The 24,468-nt window shown below is 36.4% G+C and overlaps 1 protein-coding gene across 9 annotated transcripts; it reads left to right on the top strand.

Annotated features, from left to right (window-relative positions):
- The first annotated feature begins 128 nt into the window (after positions 1-128).
- ATP6V1C1 (ATPase H+ transporting V1 subunit C1) lies at positions 129-23,217 on the top strand. Of its 9 annotated transcripts, none has more exons than XM_026066719.1 (13): positions 129-144; positions 6,072-6,254; positions 8,794-8,861; positions 10,241-10,326; positions 11,321-11,415; positions 14,751-14,842; positions 15,908-16,006; positions 17,380-17,448; positions 18,811-18,903; positions 19,008-19,101; positions 19,949-20,046; positions 21,248-21,374; positions 21,635-22,590. In XM_026066719.1, the coding sequence occupies exons 2-13, from the start codon at positions 6,123-6,125 to the stop codon at positions 21,830-21,832; spliced, it is 1,251 nt and encodes a 416-aa protein (XP_025922504.1). In that variant the 5' UTR covers positions 129-144; positions 6,072-6,122; the 3' UTR covers positions 21,833-22,590. The 9 variants fall into 9 exon arrangements, with proteins under 9 accessions (XP_025922504.1, XP_025922502.1, XP_025922499.1 ...); XM_026066717.1 differs by lacking the exon at positions 129-144 and adding an exon at positions 263-279; XM_026066714.1 differs by lacking the exon at positions 129-144 and adding an exon at positions 310-325.
- The last annotated feature ends 1,251 nt before the right edge of the window (positions 23,218-24,468 follow it).

The raw sequence follows: 24,468 nt of genomic DNA, 5'->3' as shown, positions 1-24,468 counted from the left end.
CTGGGCGCGGCTCCGCGAGCGCGGGCCTGACTCGGGCCGGCGGCGGCGGCGGCCGGGCCGGAAGCGGAGCAGAGCGGCTGCGCGGCGCGGGTTTATTTCTTGGAAGAGGCAGGAGAAGCGCGAAGGCGAGACCGGCGGGGGCAGGTGCGGGGCGCCCGGCGCTGCGGGAGCTGTGGCCTAATCCCTGCGGTCGCGGTCGGCGGTGCCGTGCAGGGCCCYCGCCTCGTCCCCGGATTTTGTTTGCACAAGGCATATGAAAACTCAGTTGTGAAACYTTCGGTATAGCTACTGCTTCCTCGTTATGGTGACTTCTGTTTATCATATGGTGAGGCAGCGAGGGCCCAGCACTAAGCACCAGAGGGGATTTCTGAGAGCAAACTCGAAGAAAGAGTATCTCAAGGGCTTAATGAAATGCTGGATGTTGGGGATATTTGAGCTAAATAGGAAAGAATGAACGATATTCCCCTTCTAAACCTTGTTGTTCTTGCAAAATGCAATACAAAGCATGTTAGTTGAGACTCTGTTTTGACATTGCTCTCTCTGTTCCCAAATACATAACTGAATCATCTGTTTAGAGATGTTGTTGCTTGAATGTGGCATATTGCATGAAAGCTTTTTCTTTGGAAATTATTTTTTTCTCTCTTTGTCGATTTTCCTAATAGTACAAAAACTAAGTAGTATTGATTACRGAGAGTAATGCAAAATACACTTTTAATAGTATATCAAACTTATTTCAGATATTAGTTAAGGATTCAAAATAGGAATTCTAGGGAAATGCATCAAGAGATGAAATATTTTGAGCATATTTTATAGACAAATTGTGCTCACTATCTAGCAGAACACTTTGGTAATGCATCTACATYACTTAAATCTCTGTCTCTTTTTAACAGCATATGTGAGATTTTATTATATCTCAATATTATGTTGCAGATATGTTTATAGAAGAGTGTCAAGGGAAATTCACTGGGATGCTGCTTAGTAGTTGAATCTAAAATGAGGAAAGTATGTTCTAATAAATTTCTAATATTAAGCCCTTATAATTAAGAATACATGTTCTTTGTGAGTGCTAAACAAGGTGAAGATAGGTCAAAACATTACTGGTTTTATAAGATTAAATAATTTTTTGAGCTATTGGAACTTCARTTGATCCATATTAAAATAATAACTTCATAATCTGTAGTTTTATAAGTTTCAATGTAGCTAGTTAAATGCAGTATATAAACTTGATATTCCAGAAKTAGTTCCCAAAAGTTCTGAACTTCAGTTCAGAGTTGTTTGAGAGTTTTTTTTGTATAAACTTTGATTTTTTTTTTTTTTTCCTTTTCCTAGCTTTGTTTTTTTCCACCTGTATAGCAAAACATTTTGCTGAAGTTTGCCAGAAAATACTTACAATGATGTTTCAGAAGCAGTTTCACTCCTTAAGTCATGGATGGGTGATTCTATCCATATTCAATAGAGCCAGGACCATAGTTTCTGCTCATTTAGTATCATTGCATGGTATGGTATTGAATGGACATTTAGGAGAAAAATACTTTGTAAGATTTGGCTTGGCTAAACTACATTTGTACTATGTGTAGGATGTTTTTAAAATGATGTATTCTTTGTGGACAATTCCATTTATTAATGCGGGTATCCACTTATGGATATTTCTGCTTTTTTCTTATGAGTGTTCATCTGAAATAATTGGGATAACAAAAATAGCTAACAGCCTGTTAGTAATTAGATGAAACTATGCTATGACAAATTCTATTCAATAGTACTTTACCTCCCCCCCCCCAAAAAAAAACCTGTTATAGGAGTGTAAGAGTAAACAAAAGTTCTCTTGTCTGTTCATATTGCTTATTCTTCATTTTATACTTTCAAACTTTTTGTGGGGGGAGGGGGCCAGAAGGGTCTTTCCATGGTGTTGCTGTCCTAAAATGTAAAAGGAAGGAAATCTGGGAGAATTTTATTGGACTCATGCAGTTAATGTTCTTTGGGAGTGAGGAAGGTTAAATGATAGCTGATAGCCACAACAAAAAGTTGCCTATCTTCTGTTATAGGTACTCTGCTTCAGTTAATGTTGGCAGTCACAAACAAAGCAGATAAACAGATAACAGATAACAAAGCAAAGCAGATAAAATAAGAGGCTTAATCCTCAGGCTGTTAGGCATGTACTTAAGAATTTGAACTGCACATTTGGGGTTTTCTTTAGCTTTAAGTCATGTTATCTCATAGGTAAACTAACCTTGCTTCTGCCATCATGCTTAAGAAACTCTGAAGATAGTGCAACTCCTTTGTTTGTGTCTTTGTTTTTGTTTTTTTTCCTGTAACTTAGTTTTCAAAATATAATGCTTCAGACTGTGGGGTCTTAGGTTAGGGCTATATCCTTATACAAACAGTGCTTAGTACGATGAGATTCCTATCTGGATCAGACTGGAGTTTTTGAATGGTCATGTAATAACACTTGCTGTAGGTGTAGTTCTAAAATCCTGTCAAAGTGAGCCTTCTCAGGGCAAGGTGCAGCTCATAAATTGATAGTATCCTTGTAGCTGATATTCCACTGTTAAGGCCAAAATGAGACCAGTGGTAGGTTTTGTAGACTGCTGAGATGCCAAGGCTTGCCAATTTACAAATACTTCTTGATCTAAAGAGAGAATAAATTCACCACAGTGGAAGGAAGAGTATATTCCATTATTTGCAGTTCAAAGAAACACAGTAATAGTTTACTGTTAAATACCTGTCAATGTACTTAGAAAATGTGAATCCTTGGTATTTGCTTTGTTCTATGGTCCTCCCATAGAAGGACTGTCCTTTAAAATTCATGGCTTTCATTTTATAATGGGTCACTATGTATTTTTTTTTGGCTGACTAGCATCGTTTCTGTTTTTCTTACTGTTCTGTGACACTTCTCCTTTCCCCGCTTCTTGTTCTCTATTTTCTCTAGTTCTGATCTCAAACCCCTTTAACATAAAATAAACATACAAACAAGCTTGTAAAAACTCTTCTCCTGAGCCTTTTCTCATTGTATCTATTTGAAATCTGTCTGGGAACTTAAAAAAGCCCCTATCCTAAAACTAGTCAGTGTAACTGCCTGGGGCAATGTCTAGATGAGATAGATGTCAGTCTTTCGTGTATCAGCACTCTTCTCCCCTGCCCGTTTCATATAATCCTCCATTCAGTAGGTGCCTGAAACGGTGAATCATCTTATTTCCACTGGCTACTAGAAATGGAACAGTTTTTGAGGAAAACCAGCCACATGGACAAAAAGGGGATGGGAGGTTGGGGAAGAAAGGAAGAGAAACCTGCTAGCTTAATGATTCCTGGGAGCTACAACTGTTCTTTTTCTATTCACTTTGAGTAGTAGAAAAAGATCTTGTTTATTCAATTGAACAATCTATTTTTGCTTTTAATACTAAGGAATCAAGAAGTACTGTACTTTGTTTAAGCAGAAAAAAAGATTTGCTGTGGGTCGGTCTGTCAGATGTTTGTACCTTCAGTTTTGTTTACAGTAAACTTGTAGTCTTAATATGAAGTCTGCAGAGCAAGTCTTTGAAAACTAACTTAAAGATCGGAAAACTTGTTAAAAGCAATTATTCTCTGCTATGGCCCATTAAAGATTTTTTTCTAAGAAAAGGTATTTAGAGTTTTAACAGTAAGCTGATTTTTCCCAACTTGCAATGCAGAGAATGACTGTGTTACTGTGGAAATGTAACTGTTTCCTTGGTTGATCTCATCTGTGGAAACTTTATATGTTTACTTTAAGGGCTATTTATGTTTTAGTGGAAAACATGAAAATGCAGCATCTCTCCCTTTTACTGAATAGGAGCCTTGGATTTCTGTTATGGCTGCTCTGTTTTTTTTAATCAAGTGTTTGCTCTCTGCTGCTGCTGCCAGAACTAGGTCCTCTTATTTTTCCAACAGCCATTCCAAAGCTTCTTCAAATCCTAGTCAAATCCAAACAAAAGCAAGTTAAAATTTAAATGCTTCAGGTACATTCATAAACTGCAGTGGTATCTTCTTCCGTGGGTAAGTTTACAGTAAACTTGGCTATGTCTTTTGTAGTGTCAGGGTTCAGTGAAGCATAGGAAAATGCAGGGTGCCATGGATTCACTGAGTTTGGCATGTGTTAAGGAGGATAGTGCACCTAAGTCATTAGAAGAAGATGAAGTTTTGTCTTGTTCCAAAATGTTGCTGTGCAGTAGACCTCTTGTGGAGGCCCATTATTTGAAAGAATTCAATTAGTGTTTCCCTAAGCAAATAAGCCTCATAACATAGATCATGTTATATCAGTGGCAACCAATTCCACATTAATTTTTCCTGATAACTACCAATACCAAAACCATTAATGCAGTATGACCRGACATTGTTACACCATAGACTTGTGGGGGGGAGGTCAGCGGTGTCTGAGGGCTTTTAGCATGGGTTTCACCCTCTCTCTTGGATTTTGCTCTGGGGCACTTCACCTCGACAGTTGAGGGCGCAGCACGAAGGGGGAATTGGACTCCGTCTTTTCACCTGGGCTTCTCGCAGAGAGCACCCCTTTTCTCACTCCCTATTATTTCCAGAAGCAAAGAACTGCTTGTCCCTTCTCCTTCTAATGCACTTTGGCAATTTGTTAGGTGAGAAGAAAAAGTGGTGTCGGTGAGGAGAGTACAGGTGACTAAGTCCCCTGTCTTTCTGCTAATGGAGTGAACCAGCTCTGCAGGTGCACTAGCCCAACCCAGGAGAAAGCGCAGGCCGAGCTGGGCTGGGTCAAGCCATACATGCAGAGTGGGGCACATGTCTAGTGTTGTACATATTATGATTTTTTCAAATAATGGTGTCCAGCTTTGTCATTGTATATTTTTAGAATTATAGTGCTTTTGTGGGATCACATGGTCCTGGTGTGTCAGATGTCATTGAGTGTGTAGGATCAAAAGCCTTGATAACTGGATGCCATGAAGGAGGATGACTGTTGTGCTGGTGAAAGGATGTACTTCACGTTATTAATTTAATGGGATGGTAAACGTTCCTCAGATTTACATTTCCTGCATAGTTAACAAAAGTGTCTGTTAACAAGACTTAGTTCATCTCTGTCACTTCAAGACCCTTGGTGATTTGTTGACTCTAGAACTATTATACAGATGGAGGACCCACGCGTGTTTTGTTTGCTACTGTGTCTTAGTTCTTACAAATATGGTATTTAATTCTCTCAGAAAAAGTTGAGTGCTGTAGTCTGGGCTCTCAATATAAAATGTAAGTTAGTCTTGACTCTTCCAAAACATGATTCTCTCAAGGTATGCTTTGATTTTTCTATTCACCTCCTGGTTCAAAAAATCCATGAACTCTAACTCACTTATTCTATTTATTAGTAACAGAAGAATGTATATACCCTTTTAACTTCTTCAGCTCGTTTGTGAAGTATCTCAACATAATTTTTATATAGTACAGATACTCTCTTGAATAATGTTAGTGTGTATAATGTTATAAAGGTCTGTGATGATAGTAGAGATACAACGACTAGAAAATGTCCTTTTATTTTGTTTTTAGCTGCCAGGAGAACCCTCTTTGCTTGAAAGAAAAACTAAAACTTTTTATCATTTGAATACTTTGTTTAGACATTTAATCACTTTAAAATACTGTCCTAATCTGAAGTGATCAGAAAAGCTATAACATCAGAGTTGAAATCTGTTTTTTCTCTTATGTATTCAGAAAAAGTTGTCTGTTATACCAATGCTAGAAACTATATATACAGCTAAGAAAATATAATTGGATCCTATGTTATTGTATTTATTTTCAATTGGATTGTTTGCTTTTAATCTTTTGTGGAACTGTAGTTGAAAGATGCTAATATTGCAAACTCGACCTGCTTTAACTTGCAAGATGCAGACCTTAAAAAGACTCTCCAACAGTGCAAACATGATTTGGAAGACAGGAAAATACAAATTTAGAACCATGTGATACTCTTGGTAGAATCTTTTATGGTGTCTAGAACTGCACTTTACTAGCATGGAAGAGAATATTTTTCTTAAGGCAAAGCTTTGAATCCTCAGCTAACAGCAAATACTCTTTCTCCCCCCCCAACCCCCTCATTTCCCTCCTTTTTACAGTATCTTGCCTCTATCTTCAGAAATAGAAAGCATCAAGATAAAGACACAAAAATGACTGAGTTTTGGCTGATTTCTGCTCCTGGGGAAAAAACCTGTCAACAGACATGGGAGAAACTACATGCAGCGACGACAAAAAATAACAATCTTTCTACTAATTCAAAGTTTAATATTCCAGACTTAAAGGTGTGTAAACCCTGTGTCATGCCTTAAGAGGTGTGTTTGTTTTGAATCATGTTTGTTTCTTCAGACTAAAACTGTAGATGATGAATAGTTGCAGACTTTAGGGAAAAGAGCTGGTTTCTTTTGAGTATGTGTGGATCTAAAAAACTTAATTTAGACAACAGTTATTTACCTTTTTTTCTGAAATTCTAAGTTAAAGATTCTTCAGTCTAAGTTTTGAAGGTTCAGCAATCTGCATTCTTTCAGCTACTACAGCAGCTTTTTCTGGGGAAGTAGTCTTGACTTATGCAGTTAGCTGGAGCAAAAAATGAGTTTTGTAACTTAAATGCAAATGAGGACTTGTCATCTGAGTATTCAGATGACAAGATTGTCTTTGATTTACTTCTGAATTGTCTGCTTCTCCTTTTCTGGCTGAGATGCTGTGTCCAGATATAACATTCTTCTGGCAAAGGAGCTTTTGTTGTCTCCTGCTGAGCACTTAATATGACCTGCCAAGGTGTGTGATAGAATATAGGAATAAAATTGTTTAAACTATTCCTATGAGAAGGGAAGAGAAGCAAAAATTGAAAGCAGTTTCTCTTGGTTAAGTACAATTATCAGGGTATGGAGAAGTTAGGAGCTAGTGTACTCCTTAAGAAAAGGTCTATCCTGACACCAAACTGTTTCAGAATTGTGAGCTCAGTTTAACTTTTTGGAAGTGAAAACTTAACAAAGTGAAGGAAAAATGCAACCTATATCTGTCTGTGGGCAGGTTGAGCAGGCATGATGCCTCGTTCTTGTTTCCCATGATGAATGGGCCCAGAGCATACAGTGCTGCAGCATGCTTTTTAGAGGACCTTCCAACTGCAATAATTTACATTCCCCTTTAGACAGTCCTGTGTTATTTCAAGAAATAGAGGAGAAAAGAAGAACAACTACTACAGCAAACGTCAGTCTCTTCCTAAGAGATCCTTGGACCTGAGTCAAGATGACTTTCTAACTATAGGGTGACTACAGTATTTAGAAGAGTTATTGCTGAAAACTCGTGGCCCATTAGGGTTATAATCAATTGTTTTTGTTTCTACTCTATTTCCCATGAACTAAAATCCTTCCTAAAAGGTGAAGAAGCTGAATGTACTTTAAACTTATATACTATGGTGTGTAATCTGGCTTCTCTGTACCTAGTAGAACTGTTTAGTTAAAACTTGTTGAAACAGTAATTTACTCTCCAGTGAACAGCAGCCTTATTGCTTGGGTAAGAAGTGTCATGGGCTTAATGACTTTTGTTCTGTGTCTTATAAGTGGCAAGTCGAAGCATTGGTTTTCTTATTCTACATGTAGGTCAGATGGTGGGGCTTGGAAGGAGGTTTGGTTGTGACAGTTGTGATTTAAACAGTACAAGGTATTCTAATACTTCACTTCTTTGGGGACAAAAATCTCATAAACCATTCTCCTGGGAGCTCTGGACTTTATAGGAACCAGTAATTAGGCCACTTGTTGGGATTAGAATGTGAAAGCTTGTCTTGTACCCCTTTCTGCTTCAAGGCTGGAGAGAACAGGAATCATGCAGATGATGAGTGGACATATGTATAAAATAAAGATGCTAGATTTAAAGCCCTTAATGTTAATAGTATGTTGGCTAAAGAAAAGATTCACTTATTTTTGCTGAAATATTACTGTACATAAACCAGTATATAAAGTTTTAGACTTAAGAACAGTAGTGTTTTGGAGATACCTCCTACATTCATTGAACAGAATGAACAAATGTGTCGGACTTGAAGAGAGAACCAAAGAAATTCCCATAATGTATGACCTGTTTAAAACAAAAACACCTTTCAATTGTTTAACTTCAGTGTAGCTATACTGYTTTACATTTTTTTGATGTCTTAAGATCCAATTGAGACTTGTGGATGAAACAGCTAGACCTCAGAATATTTAACTACTTTGCTGTAAGTTTCATGCTTGAATTATGCTGAGTCTAAAATCATTTTTTTCAGAAAAGGTGTATGTATTGCAAGTAAGGAAAGAAAGTGTTTTCTGGAGGAGGGTGTAAGAAAAAGTGAAGGCTTTAGACAAACTAGAAATACTATAGTCTTATTCCATTTCTCTGCATGCAAAAAGTTCCAGACTCTGGTCTGACTGCAGCAGGACTCTTGCATCTTCTAAACGTTCCATGTTCTGGTTGCCTCCAGCAATGAGATACTTGATTACAGGAATCTCAGATATGATCTAAAGCAGTAAATCAAACCTTGAAGTAAGTGACTTGTGGAAAATGCAGCCAATTCATAATGTAAAAGTTGTTTTAACRTGTTTTGGGTAGCTGGAATGCAGAACAAGCTGTGCACCAAACTAGAGCAAGTTAGATCTAATGCAGTGGAGCTTTAAGGGTATCTTGAGCAGATTAAGCATATATGACTTTCTTAAATCGATAAGTCTGAAATCTTAGCATTCATGCTGTTATGCAAAATTACCTGTTCAGGGGATTTTGCTTTTATTGTCGTTTGTTTTTATCTTTCTAGGTTTGCATATAAAACTGCTAATACGTTTCRATCTTTCCTTCTAGGTTGGCACACTGGATGTTTTAGTTGGTCTTTCAGATGAGCTGGCTAAACTGGATGCGTTTGTGGAAGGGTAACAGTTTGTTTGTACTAACATGCAAAATACCAGAACAATGATGTGATAGTTTGCCAAGTCATAATGATACATGGATTATTTTCAACTTTTTGGCTTGATAATCCTGTGTAGGCAGTCACAGAATCTCAGAATAGCTGGGTTTGGAAAGGACCTCTGGAGATCATCTGGTCCAACCCCTCCTGCTCAAGCCTGCTAGAGCAGGTTGTCCAGTACCACGTCCAGTTGGATTTTTAGTATCTCCAAGGCTGGAGACTCCACAGCCTCCCTGGGCAACCTGCTCCAGTGTTCAACCATCCTCACAGTAAAGAAGTGTTTTATTATGTTCAAATCAGCAAGCTAAACAGCTATTTTTTTTTACTAAAATCTCCACTTGAAAAAGAAAATCTAAATAACTTATGACATAGTGGGACATAATGAATTGATGAAGGATGGTTCTCCATGTAGTAATGCTGTGTGCTGCCAGATACTGGAGAACAGTTAAGAATTGAGCCTGACAGCTGCTGGAGGTGATGATGAAATGGAGTAAAAGATATGCCTTTAGCAAATTAGAGTAATATTTACAGACTTTAAGTATCCACATTGGTTTCTAGCTGGAAGAGATGATTACACAGCAATAAAATTAAAATACAAAGGCAGTTCATTTTAAGGAAACCAATGGTCCTTTGAAAGTGATTTTGAGCAAATGCAATAAAGCTTGGTGTAGTCAGAACTTGTAGAGCCATCTTCTCTTTTAAGGAGAGAAAAAGAATTAAGCAGTTTATTTTAAGTAGATCAGGAAACTGTTTTGCTTGGCAAATGTGAATAATGTTAAACATACCCTTTCTAGAGAGGAAGGCAGGTCTTGTGTGTCAGATCTCAGGAGGGCTTAGGAGAATGGGGATTTCACCATGGGTATTAGTCATCTTTGGCATTTCACTGTCATAGTTGCTTTGTGTTTAATTTGGTTTATTGATATTTTCTACCTTGCTATCCATTTAGAGAATGGGGTTAGGATTTTGAAATGCTGACTGAATTCAGAAAAAGATTGAGGTATAGTGGGACTACACCTGAAGTCAACCCTTATTCCCTAGAGGTGAGGGAAGTAGCCTCACCTTGTTGAGAACTGATTAGTAGTAAAACTGTAGAGAAGGTTTTAAATAAAATTCTTGAGTGTTTTGGGGAAGTTGGTCTCCTTCATATACCAAGCCGAATTTGTGTCTTGGAAAGCTTATATTTAAAACAATCAATTCTTCATATTTGACCAATCTCTTAATTCTTTTCCGAGGCAATTTCAGATCAGTTTCATCAGTGGTATTTCTCCAATGGCAGTGTGTTTTCACTCTTTTTTCACTCTTTTTTTTTTTTTTCCCCTCCTGGCTCTATCTTTTGTTTTTCAGTGTTGTCAAGAAGGTGGCCCAGTATATGGCTGATGTTCTAGAAGACAGTAAAGATAAAGTTCAGGAAAATCTTCTGGCTAATGGAGGTAAAATGTTAATTGTAATATATACCTTGTAAAAGTGGTAGGAGGGAAAGCAATGATCCTGAAACATACTTAATGCTGCTTCTCTGTAGGACACTCTGAAAGCCTAGTTCAAACATGGAAATACTTTTTCCTGTGAATCATTTGCCCTGTAAGAAATGATAGGATCCAGCATTGTAGAAAATTAGATCTGCGTGTTAAATATTCACTTATAAGAGAAGCCTTTTGATCCTTTAGGGTTGTATTTTGTCATCACTAGTCTCCAGTGAAACACAAAAGATTACTGATCATTGTAAACATTTCTGTGTATGTCTGTCATCTGAGTAGGTATCAATTAGGTAAGCTATGCTGGAATATTCAGTTGTTCCCAGATTGTCGTAGAGCATCTTTATAAAGCTAGCTGTATCATGGAAGCAGCTGCTCATACTAAAGAATGTCATTGATATCTAAATSAATACATTGTTTCCAATAACGGTTTCATATAATTTCATACAGCTTATATTGATGCAAAAGAGGCTTATATAAGTGAATTAACATGAGACAAGTGCTGTGGTCCTAATTAAGAAAATTAATCTTGGAGAGGGACTTGGAGTAGTCTCTCTTGTAGATAGTTTTATGAAACTGCTGCTTCAGGTGAGCCAAATAATCTTTGTGGGTTTTCTGTTTTGTTTTTTTCCTCCTTCATAACCCTCCCTTCTCCAGCCCTTTCTTTTTCTTCATACAAAGCAGTCAGAAAAATGTTTGGTCTTCTCAGTACTTTTCCAGCCATCATTGGCTTGGTAGTAAATCTAATTTAGGGTCTACAAATGTGCAGAAACCAAGATCACAGATAACTTCTAATTTGGTAGTTTATTTTCAAAATTCTCAAGCAACAGGATCCATATATGTGAAGGTCCACAAACTTCTATTACAGAACTCTTCTGTTACACTAATCCTAAATGGAGTGTAATGCATCAGTCTTTGTCTATCTTAACAAAGTCCTTCTTTAACATTTCAGTTGACTTGGTCACCTATATAACACGATTCCAGTGGGATATGGCCAAATATCCAATCAAACAATCTTTGAAGAATATATCAGAAATTATTGCAAAGGTAAGATAATTTGATTTTATAAAATTTTATTTCTTGAACTTGAGGTATTTATGCACAAAACTTGGTACTCGGAGCTTTTTATCTATTTTTCTTAGCTTTGTCTGATATAATAAGTAGCAGTGAGCCTGGTAGCAGCATGTGTGTTCCAGTACCCAAACGAATGATTTGGAATAAAGATGGGATTTGAAAACTGCTCCCTGAAGGCCGTTGTGCTGTCTTTGCTGGTTTTGTTTCTTATACTTACTAGATTAAACTAACAAACAGCTAGCAAATTATGTCCCTTGCATCTCAATTTTGCTCTACTGGTTTGCCATTTGTCTGATGCTTTAAAACATCTTGGGCTATTGACAGTGAAATTGGGGGATTTATTTCTCTTCAGAAAGCTATAGTAGTCAGCTGTGAAGGGAAAAATAAGCTTTTAATGCAAGATATAAGGCAAGCCTGTCTCTGATGTTGTGGGTTCCCCCTCCCTTTGGTAAAGTGGGTAAAAACTTGGTAAAGTTTTTCTCACCTTGTGGATTTCATTTGGCTTGTACCTGCTGTGAGCACAGGTTGGGTCCTGAGTCCTGACTGATTGTACTGAAATGATGAAGTAGTTCTCTGTAAGCTACCCTTGCTTTAATGTCTTGAAGTCTTTCAGGTTTTTTTCTTCTGTTTTCTGTAAACTGCCAACTTGTTCTTGGAATAATTTGCATTAATAAATAGATAACCTAGGCTCAGAGTACCTACAGATATCGTCTTTGGTGACAGGCATGTGGAAGCTATAATCATGAGGGAAAGCCTTAATGTTGGCAGGCTAAATGCTTTGCAGTAATTGTAGATTCTCCAGCTGTTTGTTTCTGTCCTAAAACTATTAGTTTAAAATGTTTGCAGAAACGACAAAATCCTAATATATATTATGTAGCTGRCTGAGAATGTAATTAACTTTGATATGTTCATTGGGGATCTCACCATATCTTGAATTTACTCTTGGAAATTACACTTAGTAACTTTCTGGAAAATATCTGCCATATGGAGTTGTGTTGAAGGAAGAATGACAGATTTACAATTCTGCTAAGATTTGCATCATAAAAAATATCCTGCAGATATAAAATAATTAAAATAACACTGAAGTACATGAGCTTTTCTTCTTTTAGAAGAAAGTATAAAAGCGAAGCATTCAACTGTTTACAACAGCTACTTGGCAGATACAGGAATACAGTTTAACTTGAGAGTAAGAGGAACTGTGGGAAAAGAGGGATAAAGCATAAGAAGTCAGGGTAATGTGGCTTTCACAAGTCTTACCAGGGAAGTGATTCTTTAGAAATTAATTCCTTAAGTTTGGTCTTGAAATATGAGTGAAAGTTAGTGAATAAAGAAAATATTTGCCTGTTTCTTCTCTTCTTATTGGAATGTGCCTGTTTTCATAGTATAGAACTTATTTTCATAGCAATGTAAGTTTTTTGAGAAAGCAACAAAGAACATAAAGGGATTTACACTTTTATTTATTGAAATGTTATCAAGGTTTCAGTGCATGTTATTCCGAGTCCTAGAGTTTGCTAGATAGATTATCCGCTTACAGTGAAGTTATGCTTTAGAACCTGAATTGTAACTTAAATAATTGGCTTACATATATCCCATTTAATTTAGGTACCTCAGTAAGTCTTTAGTTTATATACCAAAATGCTGAGAAATGGGTCTGTAGAAGTTCCAGGGTGAATTATCCTCTTGACCATTTCTTTTCATGTTTTGCTATATAGCTGACATAAGTTCTTCCTGGTTGAAACAAGTGATCTTACGTGTTACCATAAACATAGTCACTGTATAACTGAGTGACATAGCTTTTGAGAGAGATTTATTTTGTAGAAATAAAATCATATCTTGTTCCCCAAGCTGTTTATAGTGCACTGAAGTGTTGTTTGCAGTACACTGAAGTGTTGTATCAAAACAAAAAGATGTTCTGTCAACAGTCTAAGTCCAAAGAAGGAGAAAGTCTATCAACTAGGTGTTCAGAAACTTGCCACTGGGAGTATTTTTTGTTGTGTTTGTTTGGAGTTTTTTTGTATGAATGTACCTATATGGGAGTGAGGAAGCAGTAAAGGAGAGAGTGTTATGATCGTGTGTTATGATATCAGAATAATGTTGTACTGAGTTTTTCAAGTTATCCGGCTAAGTGTACTGATTTTTAAAGTATTTGCTTGTGCAGTGTATAGGGTACAAGCTGACAGAAATATGATTGGGTGTTTAAGACCTTCTAATAGCTTAATTGGTTTTGTGTTCTTTAAGTTGTTACCAAGCTATCTAACTGGGAATAAATCATTTTTAGTAATCATGCCTAATTAATTCTTGAGGATGTATTTAAGGAGGATGGCTTACTTGAGCAGGAACAGCAAGCAGAATTTGAGAGTCTAAACAGTAAAATAGCTGGAACTTTGAAACTTTGATATCAAACTTCCAGCTTTTTACTGTATTCTACTTTTAATGTCACTGGTAGCCTTCAGTTGTCTTTGAAACTTTTATATCAAAGATGATTGAAGGTTACCAGTGACATTAAAAGTAGAATACAGTCTGTACTTTAATAGACAAATATATTTATAGTCTGAAGTAGATTGGATTTAAGTCTGAAATGCTCTCTATTTGACTGCCCTGGAGATGGCCCTATGTAACTTCAGATGTTTTAAAATATTTATATAAGTTTTTACAAAATGAAGAAAGTTCCTATAAAACAGGTTTTCCTTTATAATTGTAAACCACTGCAAATGTAAAACAGCAGACTTTGTGCAAAGGGTTGGTGATATAATTTATTGCATTTTTCTTTGAAAACATACAAAAGGGGAAATAGCTCTGATGTTTAGAAAAAACTGTCATAAAATAAATAATGTGATAATACCTAGAATTGTAAATAGTAACAGCTGATATTCTATCTTTCAGAGTGCCCAAGGCCATTCATCTTAATGAAGGGTGCAAGAAAATGTGTAATAGGCAAATAGAATGCAAAATACTCTCCTCCTAAGTTGTAGTTGAAACAAAGCAATAATGCTTTGGGTTACTTAGTTTATTCTTGATTTGTTTACCATCACTCTTGTCACTGAAACTCTGAGGGAAAAAGTATAATTAGAAATGAGGTAACAGCTGGAGCAAGTGATACTGAGGGCTCACAAGTATCCTTGTATCATAGTGGGGAAGTAAACTTCGGATAACCCCTCCTGTCAGCTGAGCTGAAGGGTGATAGCTTCAGGCTAGTGGAGTAATGATCAGCTGGGTGCTGTAGCATCTCCAGATCTAAGCTTTAAAGTTAAGAAATCTTTTAAAAATCGTTTCAGTTCTTTAGACACTGTTCYCTTTTTATCTTTAAGGGAGTAAACCAGATTGACAATGATCTGAAAGCAAGAGCCTCGGCATACAATAATCTCAAAGGCAACCTTCAGAATCTGGAAAGAAAGAATGCGTAAGTAATGTGTGTTTGCTAATGCAGCATAATGAAGTTTTTTCACTGTGAAAAGTGAGTAATGTGTGAATTCATACAAACTCTAAGCTTAGTATATTTTTTGAGGTGTTTATCAATCTTGAATAACAGCTATCATAAAAGAACATTTATTTACAGCTAACTTGCCTGTCTCACTTGTGATTGGTAAGTGGTTGAGAAATGCACAAAAATATATACAAATAGTACAAATCACTGAACCTTTTGAGAGAAACTTGCTGTTTATTTGGTATGTAACACTGCTACTTAGGTGTCTGTCTAAACAAGGAATTTTTTCCCTTTATACTGCTTGTGCTTTAAGCATATCTATATTAGTGCGTTTCTTCACATAAGTACCCTGTCCCCTAAAATTAACCAGCAGAAAGATAGCTCTTGCCTGCATGCAGGTAATGATAAACTAAACAAGAACTGCTTGCTGTCTTGTCATTACATGTGATGATCTGAAATACAGTTGAAGTACAGTAGTTATTCTGTGGAAATAGGGTTGTTATATTTGACCCAGTCCTGCCATTCTAGTTAATAGTATAAGCCTGCTGGCTATGATTCAGATCTATGGATCGAACAAAGGACAGTTATTTTGAGTGGGCTATAAGTTGTTTTGTAATTTGTCAGCTAAAGTCCATTAAATCTGTGTAGGTTTTCACTCTCTTGTGAATATTAGGCAATGTGACTCTTTAAATTTTCACTGAGGTTCTGTAGGTGTGTATGAGCTCGATTGTAACTCTGAGGCTTCATATACTAGAGTTTACTGAGATTTAATGCTTGTGTTTTTAAATCACTCCTAAAAAGAGCTTAAGTCTGTTTGGTATTGGGAATATGGAAATAAATATTTTGCTGAATCGTGCAACATCAGCTACTGAAAAAACTTTCAGTGGCTTTAAACAGTAAGATATAATATGCATATCAGGACATTTTGTTTGCATAACCTTCAATGCTTAAAAGAAATACATTTTTCTAAAAGGTTATACTAATTAAACACTAACTGTTGTCCAGACCAGTTCAAATCTTAAATATGTATTTTCTTTGCAGGGGAAGCTTGCTAACCAGAAGTCTTGCTGATATTGTAAAGAAAGAGGACTTTGTACTCGATTCAGAATATTTGGTCACATTATTAGTGGTTGTACCAAAGTAAGTTCATTACCTTGTCCTAAGAACAGAATAAAATAGTAAATCTAAATCAAATAGTAGATCCCACAACCATATGCTACTGTAAGAAAGGACATCTAAAATTGTTTTAGGTTTTCCTGCATGAACTAACACACACTTTTTGATGCTAAGCAGTGGCAAATGAGCCTGTGCACATGTATTGTTTGGGGGTTTTTTTCCACAAGAGCTCATCATAAGGAATGATGAGTGCTCATGGATCTCACTAATGAACTTGAAATCAAACTTATGTCTTGTAGCTAATATTAGTGATTCCTTTTCATGCTGCAGAAGGTATCCTTATTAAAATAATTAGTACTGTGTTTAATGACTGAATTATCCTAGTTAGCTTTATGGTGGATTTCGCCATTTAGTGAGCAAAGTGTACTCTTAGTCTCCTTGCTGCACACTCTTCCAGATTGCCAGAACACTGCTTTTTTTAATATAAGTCTCTACCAACAGAATACTGCTTATGTCATGACAATGGCTTGTTGGGAACAGGATGTTCCTTGTTTGAAATTAAAAAAGTCCCCCTACCAAGGAAAGTAGTGATAGAGATGTCCGTAAGACTGCTGTAAAGTGAGAAAATGGCTGAACCCTGGACAAATAGTTCTGTTGTCTTTGTAGCACCAGACTGTCTTTCTGGAATTGGGAGCAAGGTTAGTTTCTAATTGTTAAAGATAGCCACTAGACTGTACCTGAAGTAGTAGTTTGTGACATGTAAAATTGTGGGGAAGGCAAAACAGTTGCCATGCTTTTAGCAGAGAACTAGTGCTTAGTATACCTTCACCCTTATTTTTCTTCTACCTGTGCCTTGGTTTTGATGTTGAAAGGGTGGAACCCCTGCACCTTGAGCTAAAGAAAGGCAAGGCTTCCAAAATTCTCAGTGGTCTTTCAGGCAAGAGCAGGACTCAGAGGAACCCATTTGTAATGGTGGAAAAAGTACTTCTTTTAATACTGCAGAGGAGTGGAGTTACGTATGGAGTTTTTGATAAACCTTGACAGTTAACTCCAATTAGTTGGTCCTCTGAGATCTATRTTTAATTATGACTAATTTTGTTTCAGAGTTCTTTGATTTCAAAAATTCTACACACGTGAACTTACATGAAGACTGAAGATAAAATATTTTTCTCACTTTTGCTATCATTGTAGTTTAGTTAGCAATAATGTTACAAAGAGGCTATCAGGGACAGTCGTCCTTGTCTTGAGTATTTTTTGAAAACCTACAGCTGGGTGTTGGAAGATGTGATGACTAATGTTCTTAATTCTTTGGAAAAGCTTGATCTGTTAATTAGGTTTCTATGTAAGATTTCTTACTATAGTACTAAAAATCTAACCATAACCTGTGTATTTTCTAGGTTAAATTATAATGACTGGGTTAAGCAATATGAAACACTAGCAGAGATGGTTGTACCACGTTCCAGCAAGTAAGATGTTAAATGCTAAATCTCATATTGGCTTGCATTATATCTTTAATTATGTTCTTTATTTGTAGTGACTTAGTTTTAAAGACTAGGCTAAAACTTGACAAAATTTTTAGCTTTATCTGGGTCAAGCTTGACTATGCTGTACTTGAGAAACATTCAAAGGATCTCTAATTCTAGGGTTGACAAAGATATCAAACTCATTGTTTATGTGGGAAAGGCAATAGAATTGAAGAGGAAGGTTAGAATGCACCAGGTGCATTCAGCCAAGTGCATTCATCCTAGATCAGGTGTGTTCAGCTAATGCACGATGGGGGGGTAACAACAAACAGTAGCTGCCCTTTTGTAAGATTTATGCCAATACTCAAAGAATTTGAAACAAGTTACATATACCTTTTGAAAGGTGTTAGGGAGTGAAGAACTGGAAACGTAGATGGTTTTCCTCTGTGCAAAGAAAAGTAACTTGTCTCTTACCTGCTAACAAAGATACTTGGTACCATGCTGGTACTTGATGGGGAAGACTGAGGCCATGATTTGATAATACAGTTATGCCACTTTAATCTCATTACCAAATAAAAAATACAGTCAACACATAGCACTAAGTGTTGCTGTGATATTAATTAGAACCAATAGTGAGGTTTTTATCAGGSAGATCTGATACTATCAGCTCTACCCCAGTTCTAAAATCTGAACTGCCTAGCTACACACTTGTTGGATCGACTTCAGTCTGCTGGGAGGTCTGCTAATGATTCTGTTTTAATTACTGGGAAACCATGATCTAGATGTAGCATAAGAGGTGACTTGTTAAACTGTTGCATCATGCTTCATATGTCTTCAATAGGAAGACCATATGTCATTGAAGAACAGTCTAAACCTTCTCAAGCATTTTCCCCCAAGGTGAACTCTCAAAGTAAGCAGTATAGTACTGAAGTATAACAACAATAAATCTAAGAGTCTTCCTTAAAGCATAGGTAACACTTTTCCTTGCCAAACCCTGTCCTTTTAATTTCTTTTTCCATTTAAATAATGTAGTCTCAACATTTCAGAGTTAAACCAGCTTTAGATCCTTTGCTTGTAAAAATAATTTTAACTTGCAGAAATATCTAGACTTATATGAAGTGTTTCTACTTGGTGGGCTGTCTATTGAATGTGAAATGCCAACTGCCATTTCTTTAAGGGAGTAATTACAAGTGGTTGCCAAAGCTTTCTGTTGCAGGGTGTTTAATTTGGGAGTTAATCCCATGTAATTATCTACATTTATATTCCTGCCTAAGTAGCAGTAAAGTACAACTTAAGCTATTGTATTTCAGATCTGTTGTGACTTGAACCATATTCATTCTGACACTTTTTTTTTTCAAAATGTAGTGTTCTCTTTGAGGATCAAGATAGCTACCTTTGTAATGTCACCTTGTTCAGGAAGGCAGTGGATGACTTCAAGCATAAAGCCAGAGAATATAAGTAAGGCTTATTCTGTGTGTGTTCACATACGTGTGTGTTCTGTCTCTCATACTTTGAAGGATCTCTAGATAGCCACTTGTGATTTTATTCACTTCCAAATGCAGATTTATGGTCCGTGACTTCCAGTATAATGAAGAAGAGATGAAAGCTGATAAAGAAGAAATGAATAGACTGTCAACTGACAAGAAGAAACAGTTTGTAAGTTTATATAAACTAGTCAGAAACCTGAGATTTCCAAGCACAGAGTAGTCTTAACTCAGACCAGAAATTGACAGGAAGATGCACTAATTTAATGCATCTTTAATTTTGGCTTGAGATGGACATATTGGTGGAGATGAAGTTTATACTTTGGCACACTTAAATCTCTAAATGTGATCTTTTCAGTTGAAGATGTGTGCGCAAATGTGGCCTCTGACTTCAGAGGCTGTTTATAATGGTCTAGTTTAAACTGCACTTGACCAGTTAGGGGCTGCAGTAGTGCTTACGGATTACCTGGACACAGGAGAATTTGGAGAGAAATCCTAGTGCTGTCTGGTAGTTCAAGCCAGGCCATTGCAATAGGCCTATTGGACTCTGAGTTGACTGGTTGTTGCTGCATCATGATGTCATGAACTTGTGGTTCTGAGAAAGCATTGGAGGGATGAGATAGCACAGCCAGCCTGCAACTCAGATAATCTGCTCAGGAATAACTGAGTTTCCTGTAGCACACGTGCTCAGAACTGTGTTGAACCAAAYGCTGAAATGGCAGCTAATCATATATGAAGCTTGAAAATAGACAAGCATTTGGAAGAAGTAATGAGATATTATTGAAATGGTTCTTAATACAGTCAGTCCACAAGTGGGACAGTGAACACAAGAGAAGTGAAATCTTGTGAAACTTTTCGCTCCATACTGAAACACCCTTGAGCCATTATGTCAGCTGTGCCTTTAAGTTGTCTTCATATCATGATAAACATATTAAATATCTGCTTAAACATGCTTAATAGGCTGAATCTTTTTCTGAATTTGGTATATAGATTTTCTGTCTTTCTCTTCCCTTTCACAGGGGCCTCTGGTTCGGTGGCTGAAAGTTAATTTCAGTGAAGCTTTCATTGCATGGATTCATGTAAAAGCATTAAGAGTTTTTGTTGAATCTGTTCTAAGGTAAAGAGCCAGAGACCTGAACAGTGCTTTTATTCCTAGACTTTGTAATAAGTTACGTGTAGGTTGGGCTTGCCCAACCAAGATATGTGAATGCTGCTTTTCTGGGCAGGACAAGGGGCAGGGCAGCAAGCACAGCTGGTGACTTAGCTCTTCTTGCCAATTGGGAACCTGAGCAAAGTAGTTGAGAAACCCTTGAGGTAGATAACTGTTTATCTTGCCCCTTGGAGATATTTTTTTCCCAGTGTTTTAGGAATTAAGGACTCAGCAAGGCACTTTTACTGACTCCTAGCTTGCTCAAACTGAGCAGCTTGTTTTAAAAAAACAAAACAAAAAACCCTTCTATTTCTGTGAGGAAATGTGAATATTTCATAATGAAAAATATTCAGGCTTTGAGTAATACAGCTTGACATCTTGAAATGCTAATACACAGCAATTCTTGTTCAATATTCTCATTGGAAAATTTCTCTTTGCATTTGTTTTCTTCCTACGTATCCAGAAGTATTGCTAGTAAGTTTGAATAAAAAATAGCTGTAGTGATTCTGCAAAAGGAGTGACTTGTTTTTTAGAGCAGACAGTACTTCGGCCTCCGTCAGTCAGAACACTGGAAGTTTTTTGGAGGTTTGGGGTTTGTTTTTTTGTGTGTGTGTTAATTTTAGTACGGATTATTTTAGGGAGACAGTCAGGGGGGAAATCACGTTAACTTAGTCTGTTTTGTAATAGCTACAGGCTTATTTTGAGAAAAATTTGAGTAAGGAAGGCAGTTGGACTTGACTTGAAAATCATCATATCTTTCCACATATCTAGAAAGGAAGATTTCAGTAGAGATTAGATTCTCCACCTAGTGGCATAAGCAAAATCTTACAAGTAAACTAATGGGAATGTTCAAAACAGTCCAAGACTTTGGGTAACTTTTTTGAGGATTGTGCTAAGCACTCAAGGATTTAAAAGAATTTAAACTACTGTTTTGTTATTTTAAACTTGAAGAAAAAAGTTCTATTTTGTTGATGTTTTATTATGAACTGTAGATACGGAATGGTATTTCCAAAAAAAAAAAAAAAACACAAACAAAAAAAACCCCAGAATTTTCTCCCCTTCAGAAATAGAATACTTTCTCAAAATGGAATAAGATTCTACTTCTAAAGGATAGGTTAACCTAAGGCCTATTTTAGCATTTTCAGAGCTTTCTGCTTGATTTCCTCAGGTATGGCTTGCCAGTTAACTTTCAGGCAATGCTCCTTCAGCCTAATAAGAAAACAATGAAAAAACTGAGGGAGGTTTTGTATGACTTATACAAGCACCTTGACAGCAGTGCAGCGGCTATCATTGATGTAAGTATTTTTGTAACTGCTACTCCTATTCAATACTAAGTTTAATCTGTTTAAACAAAAGAAGTCTCTTTAGCTTCATTAAAAAGCCATGCCTCTATCCATATTCTCCATCATTCTCTCCCAGTACACAGAATTATAATTCTCCTTACAAAAATGCTACTTCTACCTTATCTCCTTTCAAAAAAGGGTAGTATTTTGAGTTGTAGCTAGTGCACTTGAAGAGCTGTCTGGTTTAAGTCCTGTGTTATTTCTTTTTACAGCATTCTTCCCTACTGCGAAGGGAAGGATGTCCTACGGACTGCATACATGTTCACATCCTCAAAGAATTCAAAGTTAGTTTTGGTATGGAATTAGGCTTAAGGAACTTGAACACATTTCGTGTGGTCTTTTTTGAGAATAGAAAGAATACTAAAAATTATTTTCCACAGTCTAAGGTAACAGTGGCATTAACATACTAAAGTGAATTTTTTTTTTTGGTGGTGTTGCTGTCTTTTGTTTTTAATTTAGCTTCATTGTCCTTCTGTGCTGAAGGATACTGAATTGATGTCAAGATGGAGTCATGTAGAGGTTTCCATCTATAGAGATGTCTGATTTTCATGTTTAAAACTGATTTGTAGGGAGGCTTATTCTACTGTTTGTTTTGTATTGAAAAGCACTGCTTTACATAGATAGTTAAAAATTAACCAAAGATAGACCACACAGTGAGTTCAACTGAATAAAATAATTGTTTTTCTCCAAAGTACTTCAAGGCTGCTTTGGGGATAGGGATGTGACAATTAAGGTGAAAATTAAAGATGCTGAACTTCATGTAAATTCCTGAATCATTCAAGTACCCCATAACATCATTCTCATAAACTTGCTGTGTTTGGAAGTAGCGAAACAGCATTGTAGTCCTTTTTCTTCCATTTAGTGGCAGTATGTTTACTACAGCAACACGTGCATTATTGATGCAAAGCTACGTAGATTTTTGAAAAAGTACTTGTATTTCATTTTGAAAAGCATTGTTACCCTTTTGTTAAAAGTTCTGGGGGAGGGGGTTGTGGTGGTTTTTGGGGTGTGGTGGTTTTTGTTTTTTTTTCTGTTGCTTAAATAGTCACTTGAACATGAAAATTTAAGCTTGAGGTCTTGCCTGACCTATTTGCTTCTCAAACATCTGAATGTTTCATCTGCTTCTGAATAAGAATCTGATGAATTGTAAAAGCATAACTGGTTTCAAAACTCTTTTGTAGGCAACTATGGATATTCCAGGCTTAAACCTCAGTCAACAGGAATACTATCCGTATGTGTATTACAAGATCGATTGCAATTTGCTGGAATTCAAGTAGAAGTTCCCTAACATGACAATCCTCTCAGTGTTGGTGTAAACAAACAGAAGTGAGGTTGAAGTACAGTAAAACTTTTAACACTCTGCTGATCCTATGCTTGCTTCTTATGTTAGGTGAATTTTGCCCACCGTGGTCCATCTCTAGACATTTTCTTTTTAAAGAAAAGTGTAGGTAATCTGCTTTTAACCAGTTATGTCTGTAAATGTATATTGAGAGAATTGAAGTATTTATAAACAGAGTCATTTATTTAAGGAAAAGGTCATTCCTCTTTCATATGGTGATGTGTGTTAATTCCATTTACCATTGTTTATATAAAAAAACTTGTTTACAAAAGAATAGTGTAAATGTTCATGGCCATTTTGTTCATTTGATTTAGTAGATACAATTGCGTTAACATTGTTGAACTGTGATGTAAAGTATGTAAGACTGGTATGAAATTGTGCTTTCTGAATGTTTTAAAATTACAATCAAAGCACTGTAAACACAGGAAAAATAAAAACACCTGTGCAAATGTGTCACTATTTATTGTATGATATATATATAACTGTGGATGCCTCTGTCTAAACTTGATCAACTGATGAAATATTAAAAACCTATGCTATATCCTGCATATGGTAGTACAGAAATGCAATAGAGTTCAACACAAATACTTTTAAGATATGCAGGTATTTCTTTTGTGGAATTGTGCAGAAAATACTCAAGTATATGTTGTTTGGCCATCAAGCCTATGTATGAATGTGTATGTCATGTTTATCTCCTTCATGACTCTAAAGAAATTTGAGAAGTAATTATTGGGAAGAATAATAGCCTGGACAGGTACACAAGCTAGTCACATCTGGGATTTTTTTTGATGTTCTTTGTAGTTTTCAATCTACAAAGTTGCAGCCTGGAACCAATTCATGGCTTTGAGCGCTCTGTTATTTGATGCCTCTCCACTTTTTTTGTGGCATCTTTTCTACTGTACAAGGCAGTGACAGCTTCCTTTTAATGTGTATAGGGAAGGGATGATTTTAGTAGTTATCACAGCTATTGCAAATATGCTATATATTACAGTTGTTAAATATGCAGTAAGAACTGCAGTACTCTTTAAAGCCAATTTGCATTAAGACTGAGATTGGGGAGCACTGATTTGTCGAATTTAATATTAGAAGTACTGTAGCCATTGTTTTCTTTTAATCTTATTTAGTCCTTAACTGAAAATACCCGTAATATAGAAGTTTCAACTGCAGAATCCCTAATCATGAATCAGAAGAACTTGTTATCTTGGATATGCAAACATTGAAATTTCTGATTATCAAAAAAGGTGACCAGCTTTGAGTGCAGAAGTTGTATCTAACTCTTGATGATGAACTGTGGTTCTGAAGTCTACAGAAAAAATGAAATGCAAGACAACAGGCAGGCTCTGATTCAGCCAGTGGAAAATTGTATTTGCTTTTCTTACTGATATTAATTTTATAGGTAAAACATAATTTAAAACATAAAATCTCTTGATTGAGATCAAGTGTTTGGTTCTCTGGCTCTTTCCTTTAGAGAAGATAACAGCTGCTTACTGTGCTGACCAGATTATTAAAGTATGTGGGCAAGAGGAGGAGCTGGGCAAGAAAGGGGAAAACCCTTCCAATGTGTAGACCTAAACTTGAATACTGACTCTTATTATTGTGTATGAAGATGTACTCCTTAGTTCTGAGCCCACCTATAGCTGTGAGATAATGCTTTGGGGTAAAATGGCAGCCAGAAAACTCTGGGGGTTTTTTTGTTTTTTTTTTTGT

The sequence above is a fragment of the Apteryx rowi genome, unplaced genomic scaffold (genome assembly GCF_003343035.1).
Source record: "Apteryx rowi isolate R43461 unplaced genomic scaffold, aptRow1 scaffold_247, whole genome shotgun sequence".
NCBI lineage: Eukaryota > Metazoa > Chordata > Aves > Apterygiformes > Apterygidae > Apteryx > Apteryx rowi.
This window is presented reverse-complemented; position numbering and strand designations above follow the sequence as displayed.